Genomic DNA, 16,938 nt, shown 5'->3' with positions numbered 1-16,938 from the left:
TTCAAGATAAGTGCTTCCTGTAACAGTGTTTTTGGTAAAGAAATATGGATCGTACACCTTTTCCCGTGAAACTGCACAAAACACATTAAATTTTGGAGAGTCCCTCTCATGTTGTACAACTTCACGTGGTTGTTCTGTACCCCACATTCTTGCATAATGACACTTCACCTTTCCACTTAAATGGAATGTTGCCTCGTCATCAAACACTAAGTGTGGAAGATAACTGTCATACTCCATCTTTGCCAAGAACGAAATTACAGAACTGCACATGATGATGTTTGTCACCTTCATGAAGAGCTCACAGTAACTGAATTTTGTATGGTTTCATGTGTAAACATCGACGCAACACATGCCCGATTGACGTCGGAGGCATGTTAAGCCACACGGTGAACGGATTTCTGCGGAGTCCTTGTGAAACTACGGCAGAAGTATTCAACGTCTGTGTCAGACACTCAGGGATGTCCCAGTGATTTGCTGTTACACATACAACCTGTTTCTCGCAATTGTTCATCCCATCATCTAATGCTCTGTCCTGTAGGAGGATCCACATCATACCTAGTACAAAAGTCATGCTGAACAGTTACTATGACCTGCACTGCGCAAAACGTAGAACCCAAAAAACCTTTTGTTGTCCCAACACCATTTTTACAAGAACTGAAATGGGTGCACACTGCTGCTACCTAGTGGGAACTATGTGAAACTTGATAGTTTGGTCTTTTCAACAGTATGTTGTTCACGCACATATTTCCAACAACATAATAGTTATGATTTTTTTTTAATCAGATGATTCTTTCTGATACACCCTGTACAATAAGGGTAAAAGAATGAACCCACATAATTACAGACCAATATCCTTAACATGAGTTTGCTGCAGAATTCTTGAACATATCCTCAGTTTGAATATAATAAATTTCCTTGAGATGGGGAATTTATTTAGAAAGCATTACTCAAGTGAAACAGCTTGCCCTTTTTTTCACAATATCCTCCAAACCATGGATTAAGGACAACAGGCATATTCCATATTCCTACATTTCTGGAAAGCATTTTACATGGTGCCCCACCATAGACTTAATGAAGGTCCAATCATATGGAATAAGCTTTAAGACTTCATGAGTAACAGAACACAATACACTGTCCTCGTGAAGACCCTTGTCTCATGGGAGACAAGGGTTTCATGAGTAGTACACTAGGGAGGTGTGCTAACACCACCCTTATTCTCTATACAGCCCTACATAAATGATCTGATGAACAGTGTGAACAGCAACAAGTGGATGTACAGGAAGTTGTTGTCATTAAGGGACTTTCAGAGGATACAAGATGACTTACAAAAATTTTCTAGGTTGTGTGTTCTAAATGTAGAAAAATGTATGTTAATGGAGATGAGTAGGAAAAACAGTTCCATAATGTACAAGTGCAGTATTGGTAGAGTGCTGGTTAACACTGTCACATCAATCTCATACAGATATCTCAGTGCAACAGTACCAAGTGAACAGAAATGGAACGAGCTAGTCAGATTAGTAGTAAAGAAGGTGAACGGTAGACTTTATTTATTACTAGTCTATTACGGAGAACGCAAACAGAACACTAACGTGATCTTTTCTTGAGTAATGCTCAAGTGTTTGGGATCTTCGCCAGGTCAGATTAAAGGAAGACATCAAAGCAGTTCTGAAAGGAAATGACCACTAATGATACAAGATACCCAGTACCATGTACCTCATGGTGGCTTGTGGAATATGTATGTAGATACAGATGATTGCAGATTACACACATTTTAAATAGTGAATAGCACGCACCTAATGGCAACCCCAAACTGTTAACTACTTTAAAACTTAGATTGACCCACAGTCAAGTCAGCACTAAAATCCTTGGTTAGTGAAAAACATTTGAAAGGAAACTGACTACTTTTCAACAATAAAGAAATATACCCTTTAGAATCAATTAACTGTAACAGAGTGCAAGGAAGAGTTAAAGTATCAAACACACACAACTCGGCTGCTGAATTAGTGAGTTGCAATTGTTAAATTAAAGCACAACAACAATAATGAGCCCTCTGCGAATTATCTATGTAATAACAACAAATCAACAAATGAGCCAGCAAAGGAACATAAACAGCATAAGCATATCTTATTTGTACTAGGACACAGAACAACAGTTCAAATAAATTTAATAATTGTTTGAGCCAACTACTCGATTCCTTATAAAGTAATGGTACGCAACAGATAAGTCTTATGCTCTATAGGACGGACACACACACACACACACACACACACACACACACACACACACACACACACACCCACACACCCTTACCTTTCAGTCGCAAGAATGCTGGAGGAGACATTGACGATGCTCTCTCAAACTGACAATTAACAAAATCCAATTTTGATAGAAATCTGTTTGCCCTTGAAGGTCTTGCAATAGGTGACACACCTGTGGGTGATAAAATGTCACCCATTGGGGACCCATGGTGTCTTAACCTGACAGCAGCACACTGGTAACAGAATTAACACCATATCATATAGTAAACATTACACTGCTATACATAATTTTTTTCGGAAAAGTGGCTCACTTAATGCTAAACATTTTGTATTTGTTCAAACTCTGGTAAGGAAAAAATGCCTAGTTCTTTATCTTAACAAAGAATCCAAAAATGTTCACATACAACCATTTAATGTTAAGACACGAAGAAATTAAGAACACTAGAGCTGTGAATGGGCATTGATTTAAATCAATGCCTTCTGGGTCAAAGAAAGAACACCATTTGCCTGATGGTATCACTGTACAGGTTCAAATTTCCACTCTGTATCATGTGTTGAGGATGATGATGATGATAAGTGAAGCTCAACATGTTATCATCAGGGCAATCAATAGGGGAGATGCTCTCGTTCATAGAGTGAAACTAGTAATACAGCAAATAATATGCAAACTGTGTGGTTTAACTTCATATTATTTCTCAATGGTCACTGTGTACCCTGAAGGCAATGACTGGATTTGCTAAGTACACTGAAATGCCTATAGGTGCCCATGAATGTTCAGAGATTAACATTCATAAATATGGAGCCACCCCTACCATGAAATACAATTTTGGGAAATGACTGAACACTCAACACAAGCACGAGGATCAGTTGTATTAATGTTGTGTACATAGTTCCGCGTAGTCAGCGCGTGCACAACTTTCCCGCTAGAACGCGCCCCGCTAAGCACAACAGCGCAGGCGCAGCGCTCGTCCGTCTCCGCACTACGAGATGGCGCTGTCTTAGAGACGGACCAAATTCTGCTTCCACCGATCCGTGTATTAATACGTAACGCAGCCAGTGAGACTGCTGCTAACGTAGAACCTTTTCACCTCGCGGATCACACTCACGCAGTGATACCTGAATGCTCGAGGTATTATAACGAGTGTACAGACCTCCGATTAGTCAGTCTGCCTTAGTCTGCATCAGTCTGTAGTCAAGTTTCAGTCTGCGCCTAATAAGATTATCATATTCCTGTACACAGCCATGAAGAGAAATGTATAGACACTTTTTCAAGTATCAGAGATATGTGAGAATAAGATTAACGTACCAAGACTAAAGGAACTTCAGATTGTTAATTGTATACAGCATCCAGAATCAAGTTACGTAATGTCTATGTTTATTATTATTTTAAAAAATGTATGTGAAAATTAATCAAGTTCTGTTTAAAGTTGGTCACCGTCAATCTGCTACTCTAAGCGTGCAAGTGGCATTTCTATCATCTGATCTAACGGCAGAAGATAAACACGCCACAATAAGACCACGAGACATATCGCTGACACTCGCCTACTTCGTTACAACGACAAGTCAAATAATCTGATGGTGTGTGTACCGAAGGTCTTACAATACGCGCACCACAATTAACATACTAATCTGCATAGTTAAAATTAAGAAGAGGCAGAAAGACATCCTTTAAGAGACACAACTCCCAATACCATAAACACTAACACTTGAAATTGAAATTATGTTTAAGGCACACAATGTGCATAACAACAGAATAAACATACTGACGTCTTTTCAGTGGAAATTTATAGTAGTAGATAAAAACAGCACAAAGAAAAAAAGCACTCTCCAAAACAAACAGTATGAGTATTTGAAGTACAGGACTTTTATTTCATTGTTTACAAACATAAAACAATAGTCATTTGACTACAGTATGATGTCAGACCACTGAAAACTGTACTAATTGGGTGAAATCATTTCAGCACATACCAAGAGAATTTGCTACCAAATAATAAGTAGTGGTTTAGCGAACTCTGCCACCATCAATCAAGGGACTGTTTCTTCACATTCTATCATCCAGATGCCGCTAAAAGTAGGGCTTATTAGTAACAGACTCATAAAAAGATCTCATTCATTTGTGTGTACAACTAGCATAAGGGAACAAGAATAAAAGAAAAACCTTTTGCACATGTAATAAATACAATTTCCAATCTCCCAAAAATCTTGAAATGTATTTGCAGTTGTGAATACGAACCACCTCCAGCTGTATATTGGAGTAACAACTATGAAAATTTGTGCTGGACTGGGAACTGAAGCCGGATTTCCCCATTTTATGCAAGTGGCTGCATTAATCACTCCTGCTAGCCAAACATGCCCCACAGCCAGACCCATACTTCCATGTATCATCCATGTGTCATATCTGTACTCAAACATCCCATTAAAGTTAATCCTGTAGAGGGGAGACATTTTATTTGTAAGCTGTAGGCCCACAATCGGAAGATAAATATGAAATTGCAGTGCCTGTGTTGTGACGAAGCACAACGCATGTCCAAAGGAACATTGTGTCATAATTCTTCACAAAAAATCTTGTCTTTCTCCATTAGTGGACATTGTATCACAGTAGTTTATTTGAATTTCAAAACAGTGACACTGAAGCCTAAACCGTATTTAGTTCTTTTGTTAGTGATCAAAGTTATCAATGAGAAGACCTCAGGCAGAGCACTGCCTCAGCTATGACAAAAATTTTAGAAAAATTAACCAAGGCTTTGTTAAGGAATTATTAGAGAACATGGACCTGAAAGCTTACACATTAACTTTTGCACTTTATACTCTGATATACAAAGGTCACTCAATAAATAACACCAAATTTTTTTCTCTGAACATATTTAGTCTTAACAGTTAGAATTTGGTGATAACATCAATTAACATTTATTTTACATGTATTATTTTTCTACATAGTCTCCATCACATTTATGGCCTTATGCCAGCATTGTGTAAGAGCATGTATTCCCCGTTGTAGAAGCTGTTGTCCAGTGCATAGCCATGTTTTCACTGCATGAATTATGCTTTGATCATCTTCAAAGTAAATAACACACAGAGAATCCGTAAGTGGCCCAGACAGGTGAAAGTCCTATGGCACCAGGTCTGGACTATAGAGTATATGACTCAATACATCCAACAAAATTTGGTTGTGTGTTACCACGTACTGAGAACTGTATGTGAGCATGCATTGTCACATTGAAGCAACATTTCTTTTATGTTCTTGTAAGACGGAACACATTGCAAACAGTTCTTGAGTTAGTTCAGCGTCTTCCCATATGCCTCTCAATAATGGCCAACCCTTTTGGGCACATGCTGACACGAATGATCCAATCCAATGACTCCAAATGACTGTCAATGTGACTTTGACAGCAGATGGAGCTGCTTTCAAATTATTCTTTATTGATGACTGCAGGTGATGCCAGTCCAGTGACTGCCTTTTTGTTTCCAGTTCAAAGTAATGTACCCAAGTTTTGTCATTCATCACAATCCGTGACAGAAAGGCGTCTCCATGTCTCAAACTGCTCCCACAGTTCTGATAAAATAGTTTTTTCTTTGAATACTGTGGTCTGCCGTGAACATTCATGGAACACAACTTGAGCCCACTTTTGAATATAGTGCAGACAAGGATGAACTGAGATGGGTCTGTCATCATGGAGTGCTAAAATGAAACTGCTGGTACTATCGACTGGTTTTGCTGGAACTGAACTGTTGATGTGGCTGGATGGAACTGCTGGTAATGCCAACATACTGCACACACATTTCCAAATTCCAATGCTCACCAATAGCTGTAGAGCTAGTCAAATGAAACAGTAAGTGAAAAGACATTAAACTTTTCACAATCCTGGAAATGAGTCTCAAATTCAAGGACAACTCAAAATTCCACTCTGCTCCCATTGCTAAACATGACAATTTGGATAAATGAACAGTGTGCCTTTTTCCTACCTGTCTATTCCACAAAGAGTGTTTTATTTTGAACCCCTGAATGCAGTCATCTGTTTCTGAAACTTTTTTTAACCCTGGAATGCTAAATTCAGAACATTCAGATGGTAAATAAAATCACAGAGGATGGTGGTGTATCCGCCTGGCACTCATTTCCTCCACACCCAAGGCAGGCGGTGCGCATAGCCGCCCTGCCAGGAGGATGTACATAAACAGCTCTCATGAACACCAAGATGTTTTCCTTATATGGACTGGGCTGCTTACCAGATAGTTACACACCACCTCAACAGCATCTGGGGGTGCCAACCTCACTGACAGGCAGCATGCCTGTCCAGTAGAGAGCACCATCAGGAGGGCACTACTTTGCTACACCAGGTCACATTCCATTGTGGCACCATGTGGATCTCCACCTGTTACCTACTACTTACACCACTGCTGGCCCCTGCGATGTCAGTCACACGGTACTCCTCAAGTTGGCAGTACCAGCAGTTCCGTCCAGCCGCATCAGCAGTTCAGTCCCAGTGCAACCAGTCAGCAGTACCAGCAGTTTCATTTCAGTGCTCCATGCTGACAGATCCAGCCCATTTCATCCGGGTCTGCACTAGCAGCACGTCAGCCATAACATGCTGGCAAAACAGGCCTAGTAACATCCCAGGTCTTGATGCCGCCATCTACCATAACTCCAAGGCTCGCCGTATAGGCACATCACAGACAAAAACATCATAAGACACATTTCTGTTGAACTGAGTTGTGTGCATTATTATCCAAGGACATTATAACTGAGTTTTGGTTTTGTTAATAAAGTTATTCTTTTAGACATGCATTCGATCATTCCTAAGTATGACGATATATTAGATGGCCAAATTGGACATCCACTGTTCAGTATTCGGTTCTGCAATAGGCTTACCACTCATGTCCATAAATCAGGGTGTATATGCGGACAAGGAAGAAAAATTTCCACATTTTTCCTGGATTTCCCAGTTAAAAATACACTTTCTCCCGGGTGAAAACACGCTTTTTCCATGTTAAGTGACAGTATATTTTCCTTTATCAATCCTTTGAAGGGTTAAGGGTTTACACATGGGCGTAGAATCTCCTGGCACTTCAGAAAACGAAACTCAGAGAAAAAGACACGTTTTGGAAATACCTTTTATGTGCAGCAACATGTACGTTGTGTATTTTCGTATTACGAAATTATACATTGGTGTTCCACCAAACACTACATGTTACTTTCTGAATCATTGAAAATCAATATTGCGATGCGTTTCTGTAAGCCAGTCATAGCGCATGTCATGTGATCTCGGCAGCCAATTACAGCGAATGTTCAGAGCATAGGACACGTGATGCAGTCCGCCAACAGCAACATCACTGTTACGTAGCAGGAACACACAAACAAGGAAAGTTAATAGTTTAAATTAATATACATAGTGTTGCTACAAGAGAAACAAAGCTTTTACATATAATATTGGTCTCTAAGGTTAATAAGCAGCAAGAGAAGCTAAGCTTGTGCATATAATGTTGATCTTTTTTGCGTGTGTTACACTTTAAGATATATCACTTCAGGGTTCAAAATTCTTCTAACTGGCTCGTCATCGAAGAGTTGATGTTTAAACGAGAGGCAAACACTCTGTGAGTTAATAAATTCATGGTACATTCTTGCACATAGTTGCATAAAAGGATATTTACTTTGAAAGTAACGCTTTTGAAACTACCATCCGCAATATTTTCCCGCGAGCTATTAGAAATAGGTTCGTTTCATCAGTTGCCAGAGAGTGCAGATACCAGGCGTCACCACGCTTGTGCAGCTACCATGGCGTAGAAAGCGCGTATGTACGTACGTGTAAGACATGGAAAGATATACATTATGTCACAAAAGAAACAAGACATCAGAGGATACTCCAAGAGCATCGGAATTTCGTGAACCATGCTAAAATGTGCACATTTAAAGTGCATACTTAAAGTGCACATTCATATGTCCAGATTCCCAATGAAGAAGACCTCGACCTCATATTAAATTTTTCAGAGTGGTTTTTGGGATGTAAATTTTCTTGGAGCACCAGTACTGTATTATTTCATGTTTGGTTCTTTATTATGGCATAATGCCATACGTGCTAGAAGATGACAACGTGCACCTGAAATGCAGCGAACAGTTGAAACTAGCCATTACTGTAGAATTAAACATTTCATTTCAAATACATTGACTGCCTCTGCAGAAAAGGTTAATAAAAGTCAAATTTCTTTAGCAAACAGACAAAAATAACTTAATTGCTCTGCATGGCGATTAATACTTGACAGAAAGGTGGAAATAAAATAAAATCTGAAACTAATGACATATTTTAGCCTTCCGTAATTACGAGAATGTATTTTAATTCACTTGATAGCTTCCGACCACAGATATCCGTTTTGTTTTCATTTGACGCGAGAGTAAACGAAGGGGAAACCGCAAAATCACTAAATGTAAACATAGGTCACGTGGAGACTACCCCCTATAACTCAGACTGCTCTGCGCATCTGCCTCGGATCTACAGTATTTGCGAACCGGGTAAATACTAAAAATAAAAAAAAAAATCGAAATCGAATTTTCAAAAAATGTTCATCTTCAACTTTCTGAACCGTCTGAAACATAAAACATATGTTTTCGAGGAAATGTAAGACGTTATTTGGTCTTAAGTGTGCCGAAGTGCAGGGCCACGCCTCTCCATTAAGCATTCTTCTATCACAGGTCACTGCAGTTCGCTCTGCGGAACTGAAACGTGTATATTTTGTACTGGATGCCATCAAACTATATTCAGGACAGTGGAAATTGAGATGTCCTGTGATGCTTCTCCTACTCCCAGTCAGCCAATTTGACAGCCTGCAATAGCGGATGGGATTATTTGTAACCGGGAGAACAAGAAATCTCCAGAAAATTTGCACTCTTTATTGCCTATTAGCTAATAACTCGCTGCTTTTTGTGACATAAAATTAAATATAGGATACATAAAACCAATAAAGAAAAGAGACAAGCAAGAAAGTACACATTTCTTCAATCTTTAGTTCCTAGCATTGTTTTTCCTCTCCAATCTTGCTACAGCTTAACATGGCATGCTTCCCTTTCTGCAAAAGAATCTATTACCTCATCGAAGCTCGTCAAACGATTTGCTACATGAAAAATCTAAATGTTGTTATCTAATACTGAAAAAGCTGTTAACACAAATAATACCCAAGACTGGTGTGGTTTCTCGATCTGATTACTTCTATTTTGTCACTGTCTCCTAGATAAAACAAAAAAAGCCTTTGTAATATTGGAGCGATTTTGTAAGACACACCAAACAAATGAGACTGTTTTGGCACAAATGGCCATATTTATAACACGACAGAATGTAATTCACGAAGTGCCAATATCAAATGCCTCTTAGGCCTACTACAAGCAAAAAGCTTTATGTTAGAAAACAGTTTCACATTTCCTTCATACCCACCAGCTTCTCAAGCATGAGATGGAAAAGTAGTATTAAGAAATTTTTATATAAATTTGGAATTGTCTTATTCTTCCATAATTTGTGTCTGTGCCCGTTTCTTCTCCTTCCTCGTTCTAACAAACAATCTTGTCATCACCAATTCTGCAGCTATTCCTGCCATTGTCAAAATTTGTTCACCGATTAATTTCACTAACCCTGCCAGAATCACAGGTTTAGTTATCCCGTGATTGTTTTCTGGTTAGGCTTTATTACGTGTTTGTACAACACGTTTTCCACGTTACTTCCAGAACAGAACTTAAGCAGCTGCTAGCCAGGGACTGTAGAACTGGTCCTTACTAGTGTAGTGACCTGGCCAAAAATTTTGTGTCAAAATTTCATTTTCTTGGGTAAACCAAGAAGATAGTACGTAATCTTTCTCACCTGTTATTCCTGTCAGCCATTTATTTCTGTTCTGGTAGTCTGAATCTATGGATATCGCTAGTAATTATAACAACACTGATCATTCGCAAACCCAATCAACCACATAATCAGACAGCGATTGGCATTCATCTGTTCGGCTTTAGTCCACTCAGCTTGTATAGCCCTGTCCCCTTTCTTCTGCGGAAAGTTTATTTCTAGATGTGACCAGGATTCTCCTGACAGACATCACATACACTATGCACGCTTTCAAAAATCAATTTATGAATAATTCAGAAATCAACTTAAAATGTGTTCAAAAATGTTCAAAAACCAACAGGGAACCATTTCATAATCATATGAATAATCGATAGACAAAAGTGCGCTGGATGCTGGGTGCTTTGTGAAACAAGTTTTTTCCCCCTCAAGAAATGAATTCAGCGCCCCCTTTTCCCAGTAGCATCTAGCTGCTTGCTGCGTCTGCCTGCACAGCTAACAGCCACACTCCTGTAGCCAGAAGCGGGAGAACCTACTACTCAAACGCGACTCAACTGCACATGCGCACAAACTCGTAACTGCTAAAACGAATGTAATGTAAACAGTTGTGACTTCATGATCATTGGAGGCAATTTGTTGTTATGAAGCACTTCATAGTCTTCCTAAAGCCGTTGACACATTTTGCTGTTGGCAGACGATTGCATTAGCACTGTGTGTCACTGTTGTGTATGGCGTATTTCCTTTGCAATTTAAGTTATTATCATTTTTTTCTCTCGTTTATGTTTTATTGTTGAAGTATTATTCTGCAGTAGGGGGATATAGTAATAGCCTTTGTTAGAGTATTGGTTCTTACCAGTAAAAATTACAAAAATTTAACTGAAAACTAAAACAATAAAAAATTCCCGGAATTCTAGAAAATTTCCGGTTTTTCCCATTTTTCTCCTGGATGAAAAAATTCCTGGGTTTTTCCCGAATCTCCCGGGTCGTATACACCCTGATAAAAATACATATTCCACCCTGAAATTCAAAAAATCTCAATAAAAAAAGTTTCTCAGCTCAGCCCACGCATTTCACAGTGATACAGCACATCACCATTAATTCTGTATATAAATTCTCTTGATGGAGAACGTTATGTACTGCAAAAATCTCATGTGGAATGGGTAAATTTTAGCATCTCTCATTTAAAAAAAGAAACTAAAATTTCACACAACCACAGCCACTGAGTCGTCTGTAGCCACAGAAAAGAGATTCTTCCACTGCAGACCCATACTCGATCACTCTCTTGCACACTCCAGAATATCTGCCTTTGTTCTTGTGTCTTGCACTGGAACTAAGTCCATCAGCTGTTCTGTGTCAATGATACTGCAATCTACTCCATGAACGCAAACTGTCAACTGAGTAGTATCAGAAACACCTACGCACTCATCCAGCACTAATAAAAGGTGATAATATTTTTTGCAAAAACTAGTAAGTTACCTGAAACATTATCAGCTATTTCTTGAGTCTGCATCAAATGGTTGAACGAGCCTGAACTCTTCAAGTCTCTCACGAGCTATTTGTCCACATGGAGGTCCTAAACATGTCTCTGTAAATTCTCCTTCAGTGAAACTGCTCAGTGCTTGGACAATATAAACATCAGTATGGTAACTTGCTCAAACTGCTACAACTGAGGCGCATTTTCATAGCGGGAATATTACAGGGGGGAAAAAAATCACTAATTCCTCTGCTCGCACATGATGAATAGTTACTTCAGTCACATTGTTGAACAGTGCTTTAATTTTTGCATTTCCCCTTCTCGCTCTTTGTCTTCCAAGTGTCTATAATCTTTTGCATACAACGTATTGTAATGTCATTGTACATTAAATTTTTGTCATAGTGCTCAGAGCTTTGAAACACACTATGGTATGCAATGGTGTCTTGAGAAGCTTAAATGTATCAGTATCCTGCATTAACATGTTGTAAATTAGTGCTTGTGTTGAGGAAAGTATCTGAAGTTTCCAGCCAGATAGCAGTGTTACAATATCATGATGTTTCAAAGAGCGTCATACTCATCATCTTCTAGCAAAGTTTATGGTTGGTTAGCTGATTTGTGAGGGAGGGAACCAAACAGCGAGGTCATCGGTCCCATCACATGAGGAAAGGACAGGGGAGGAAATTGGCCGTGCCCTTCCAAAGAAACCATCGCAGCATTTGCCCGAAGCAATTTGAGGAAATCAGGATGACCAGATGAAGGTTTGTACCGCCATCCTCCCAAATGCGAGGAGTCCAGTGTGCTAACCACTGCACTACCTCGCTCTGTGGCAAAGTCCATCTTCACACAATGTTGGTATGTCTGACTTTCACTTTGAAATTCCTCACCCAGCCATCATGCTACATTTCATCAATTTGAAATGTGGTACTCTTTACTTTATGCACTGCGCCGTATGTATGCAAGTCCAGGAACATAACAATGGACACCGCTTTGAACTCAGGGTATTATTTGCAGTTCCCCTGCACTAAGTAATGTCATCCAACAGCCCCGTTTAACTGCACTTCTCAGGCAGAGTGTGTGAGCACTCTCGATTGCCTGGTCACCTCCTAAACAGGCCTAATATAAACCAATGTGATGTGTAAAATTCAACAAGAGAATCAGCGTTCACCAACTTCTTGTTGTTGTTGTTGTTGTTGTTGTTGTTGTTGTTGTGGTCTTCAGTCCAGAGACTGGTTGCAGCTCTCCATGCTACTCTATCCTGTGTACGTTCCTTCATCTCCCAGTACCCACTGCAGCCTACATCCTCCTGAATCTGCTTGGTGTATTCATCTCTTGGTCTCCCTCTACAATTTTTACCCTCCACGCTCCCCTCCAATACTAAATCGGTGATCCCTTGATGCCTCAGAATACGCCCTACCAACCGATCCCTTCTTCTAGTCAAGTTGAGCCACAAATTTCTCTTTTCTCCAATTCAATTCAATACCTCCTCATTAGTTATGTGATCGACCCATCTAATCTTCAGCATTCTTCTGTAGCACCACACTTCGAAGGTTTCTATTCTCTTCTTCTCTAAACTATTTATCGTCCATGTTTCACTTCCATACATGGCTACACTCCATACATATACTTTAGAAACGACTTCCTGACACTTAAATCTATACTCTATGTTAACAAATTTCTCATCTTCAGAAACACTTTCCTTGCCATTGCCAGTCTACATTTTATATCCTCTCTACTTCAACTATCATCAGTTATTTTGCTCCCCAAATAGCAGACCGCATTTACTACTTTAAGCGTCTCATTTCCTAATCTAATTCTTGCAGAATCACCCGATTTATTTTGACTACATTCCATTATCCTCGCTTTGCTTTTGTTGATGTTCATTTTATATCCTCCTTTCAAGACACTGTCCATTCCATGTCATTGGCGAACCTCAAAATTTTTATTTCTTCTCCATGGATTTTAATTCCTACTCCGAATTTTTCTTTTGTTTCCTTTACTGCTTGCTCAATATACAAATTGAATAACATCAGGGAGAGGCTACAACCCTGTCTCACTCCCCTCCCAACCACTGCCTCCCTTTCATGCCCCTCGACAGCCATCTGGTTTCCATACAAATTGTAAATAGCCTTTCACTTCCTGTTTTTTACCCCTGCCACCTTCAGAATTTGAAAGAGAGTATTCCAGTCAACAGTGTCAAAAGCTTTCTCTAAGTCTACAAATGCTAGAAATGTATGTTTGCCTTTCCTTAATCTATTTTCTAAGATAAGTCATAGGGTCAGTATTGCCTCACGTGTTCCATCATTTCTATGGAATCCAAACCGATCTTCCCCAAGATCGGCTTCTACCAGTTTTTCCATTTGTCTGTAAAGAATTCGTGTTAATATTTTGCAGTCGTGGCTTATTAAAACTGATAGTTCGGTAATTTTCACATCTGTCAACACCTGCTTTCTTTGGGATTGGAATTATTTTATTCTTCTTGAAGTCTCAGGGTATTTCACCTGTCTCATACATCTTGCTCACTAGATGGTAGAGTTTTGTTAGGCCTGGCTCTCCCAAGGCTGTCAGTAGTTCTAATGGAATGTTGTCTACTCCCGGGGTGTTGTTTCGACTCGGGTCTTTCAGTGCTCTGTCAAACTCTTCACGCAGTATCATATCTCCTATTTCATCATCATCATCCTCATCATCATCATCATCCTCATCATCATCATCATCATCATCATCATCATCCTCATCCTCATCATCATCATCATCATCCTCATCATCATCATCATCATCCTCATCATCATCATCCTCATCCTCATCATCATCATCCTCATCCTCATCATCCTCATCCTCATCATCATCATCCTCATCATCATCATCCTCATCATCATCATCCTCATCATCATCATCCTCATCATCATCATCCTCCTCATCATCATCCTCCTCATCATCATCATCCTCATCATCCTCATCCTCATCATCCTCATCATCATCATCCTCATCATCATCATCCTCATCATCATCATCCTCATCATCATCATCCTCATCATCATCATCCTCATCATCATCATCCTCATCATCATCATCATCCTCATCCTCATCCATTTCTATAATATTGTCCTCAAGAACATCGCCCTTGTATAGACCCTCTATATACTCCTTCCACCTTTTTGCTTTCCCTTCTTTGCTTAGAACTGGGTTTCCATCTGAGCTCTTGATATTCATGCAAGTGGTTCTCTTTTCTCCAAAGGTCTCTTTAATATTCCTGTAGGCAATATCTATCTTACCCCTAGTGATATGCGCCTCTACATCCGTACATTTGTCCTCTAGCCATCCCTGCTTAGCCATTTTGCACTTCCTGTCGATCTCATTTTTGAGACGTTTGTATTCCTTTTTGCCTGCTTCATTTACTGCATTTTAATATTTTCATCAATTAAAATCAATATCTCTTCTGTTACCCGAGGGTTTCTATTAGCCCTCATCTTTTTACCTACTTGATCCTCTGCTACCTCCGCTATTTCATCTCTCAAAACTACCCTTTCTTCATCTACTGTGTTTCTTTCCCCCAATCTTGTCAGTTGTTCCCTAATGCTCTCCCTGAAGCTCTCTATAACCTCTGGTTCTTTCAGTTTATCCAGGTCCCATCTCCTCAAATTCCCACCTTTTTGCAGTTTCTTCAGTTTTAATCTACAGTTCATAACCAACAGATTGTGGCCAGAGTCCACATCTGACCCCTGGAAATGTATTAAAATTTAAAACCTGGTTCCTGAATCTCTGTCTTACCATTATATAATCTATCTGAGACCTTCCAGTACCTCCACGCTTCTTCCATGTATACAACCTTCTTTTATGATTGTTGAAACAAGTGTTAGCTATGATTAAGTTATGCTCTGTGCAAAATTCTACCAGGCAGCCCTTCACTATCTGAATAATTTATTTTATCTCCTCATACATTTCATCAATCTCTTTGTCATCTGGGGAGCTAGTTAGCATATAAACTTGCACTACTGTGGTAGGTGTGGGCTTCGTATGTATCTTTGCCACACTAATGCATTCACTATGCTGTTTGTAGTAGCTTACCCACATTCCTACTTTCCTATTCATTATTAAACCAACTCCTGCATTACCCCTATTTGATTTTGTATTTATAACCCTGTATTCACCTGACCAGAAGTCTTGTTCCTCCTGCCACCGAACTTCACTAATTCCCAATATATCTAACTTTAACCTACCCATTTCCGTTTTTAGATTTTCTAACCTACCTGCCGGATTAAGGGATCTGACATTCCATGCTCTGATCTGTAGAACGCCAGTTTTCTTTCTCCTGATAACAACGTCCTCCTGAGTAGTCCCTGCCCGGAGATCCGAATGGGGGACTATTTTCTCTCCAGAATATTTTATCCAAGAGGACACCATCATCATTTAACCATACAGTAAAGCCGCATGGCCTCGGGAAAAGTTACGGCTGTAGCTTCCCCTTGTTTTCAGCTGTTCGCAGTACCAGCACAGCAAGGCTGTTTTGGTTAGTGTTACAAGGCATGATGAGTCAATCATCCTGAATGTTGCCCCTGCAACTACTGAAAAGGCTGCTGCCCCTCTTCAGGAACCACACGTTTGTCTGGCCTCTCAACAGATACCCCTCCGTTGTGGTTGCACCTGTGGTACGGCTATCTGTATCGCTGAGGCATGCAAGCCTCCCCACCAACGGAAAGGTCCATGGTTCATGGGGGAAGTTCACCAACTTAAATTATATGAATACACTACTGCTCCACTCTCCCTACTTACATCCAAATAGATTTTATATTCAGCTACAGCTATATTGGATTTGTTTTGTAATGGACACTCACCCATATGCAATATTCAACTCACTTGGGTAGTATTTTAAGGTGTTCTCTCATGCCAGAACCAGCCGACATAATGTAGTCACAAAATGATCTTATTTGTAGACATTGCAAACAATCTTCATCCAGAAGTCAACTAAAATCACTCACTCAAAACAAGAAAGAGGACTGGATCTGATGGGACACCTACACAATTCTGCACAGAGTATGGGAAAGGCCTTTTTCCTCTTCTAGAAGGAATATATCATAGGTTGCTGCAGGAGCAAAATGTTACTAGTGATTGGAAAAATGCGGAAAACATTCACATTTTCTAGAAGGGCCATTGAACCAACATCTACAAGTCTGTATCACTGACGTCAGTCGGATATATAATTTGGAACAGATTTTACGCTCACATGTTATGACCTTTCTGTAGACCGAAATGTCCTCTGTAGCAATAAACATGGATCCTACAATCAATTATGTTAAGTCCAGCTCATCCTGTTCATCCAAGAGATCCAGAAAGCAGTAAAATATCTGCCTCCAGGACAACATGGTCCTTAACTTCCAGAAGGTGTCTGATACAATTCCAC

At 39.7% G+C, this 16,938-nt stretch overlaps 1 protein-coding gene across 2 annotated transcripts in view; it reads right to left on the bottom strand.

Annotated features, from left to right (window-relative positions):
• LOC126470641 (uncharacterized) overlaps positions 1 to 16,938 on the bottom strand; it is a 145,760-nt gene that overhangs the window by 10,554 nt on the left and 118,268 nt on the right. For both annotated transcript variants that reach the window (XM_050098621.1, XM_050098622.1), the window contains one exon: positions 2,311 to 2,491. In XM_050098621.1, coding sequence (XP_049954578.1) covers positions 2,311 to 2,491 — 181 coding nt within the window. The remainder of the gene's footprint in view (positions 1 to 2,310; positions 2,492 to 16,938) is intronic.

This window comes from Schistocerca serialis, chromosome 3 (genome assembly GCF_023864345.2).
Source record: "Schistocerca serialis cubense isolate TAMUIC-IGC-003099 chromosome 3, iqSchSeri2.2, whole genome shotgun sequence".
NCBI classification, from domain to species: domain Eukaryota; kingdom Metazoa; phylum Arthropoda; class Insecta; order Orthoptera; family Acrididae; genus Schistocerca; species Schistocerca serialis.
The sequence above is the reverse complement of the archived record's forward strand: the minus strand, read 5'-3'. Positions and strand labels throughout refer to the sequence as shown.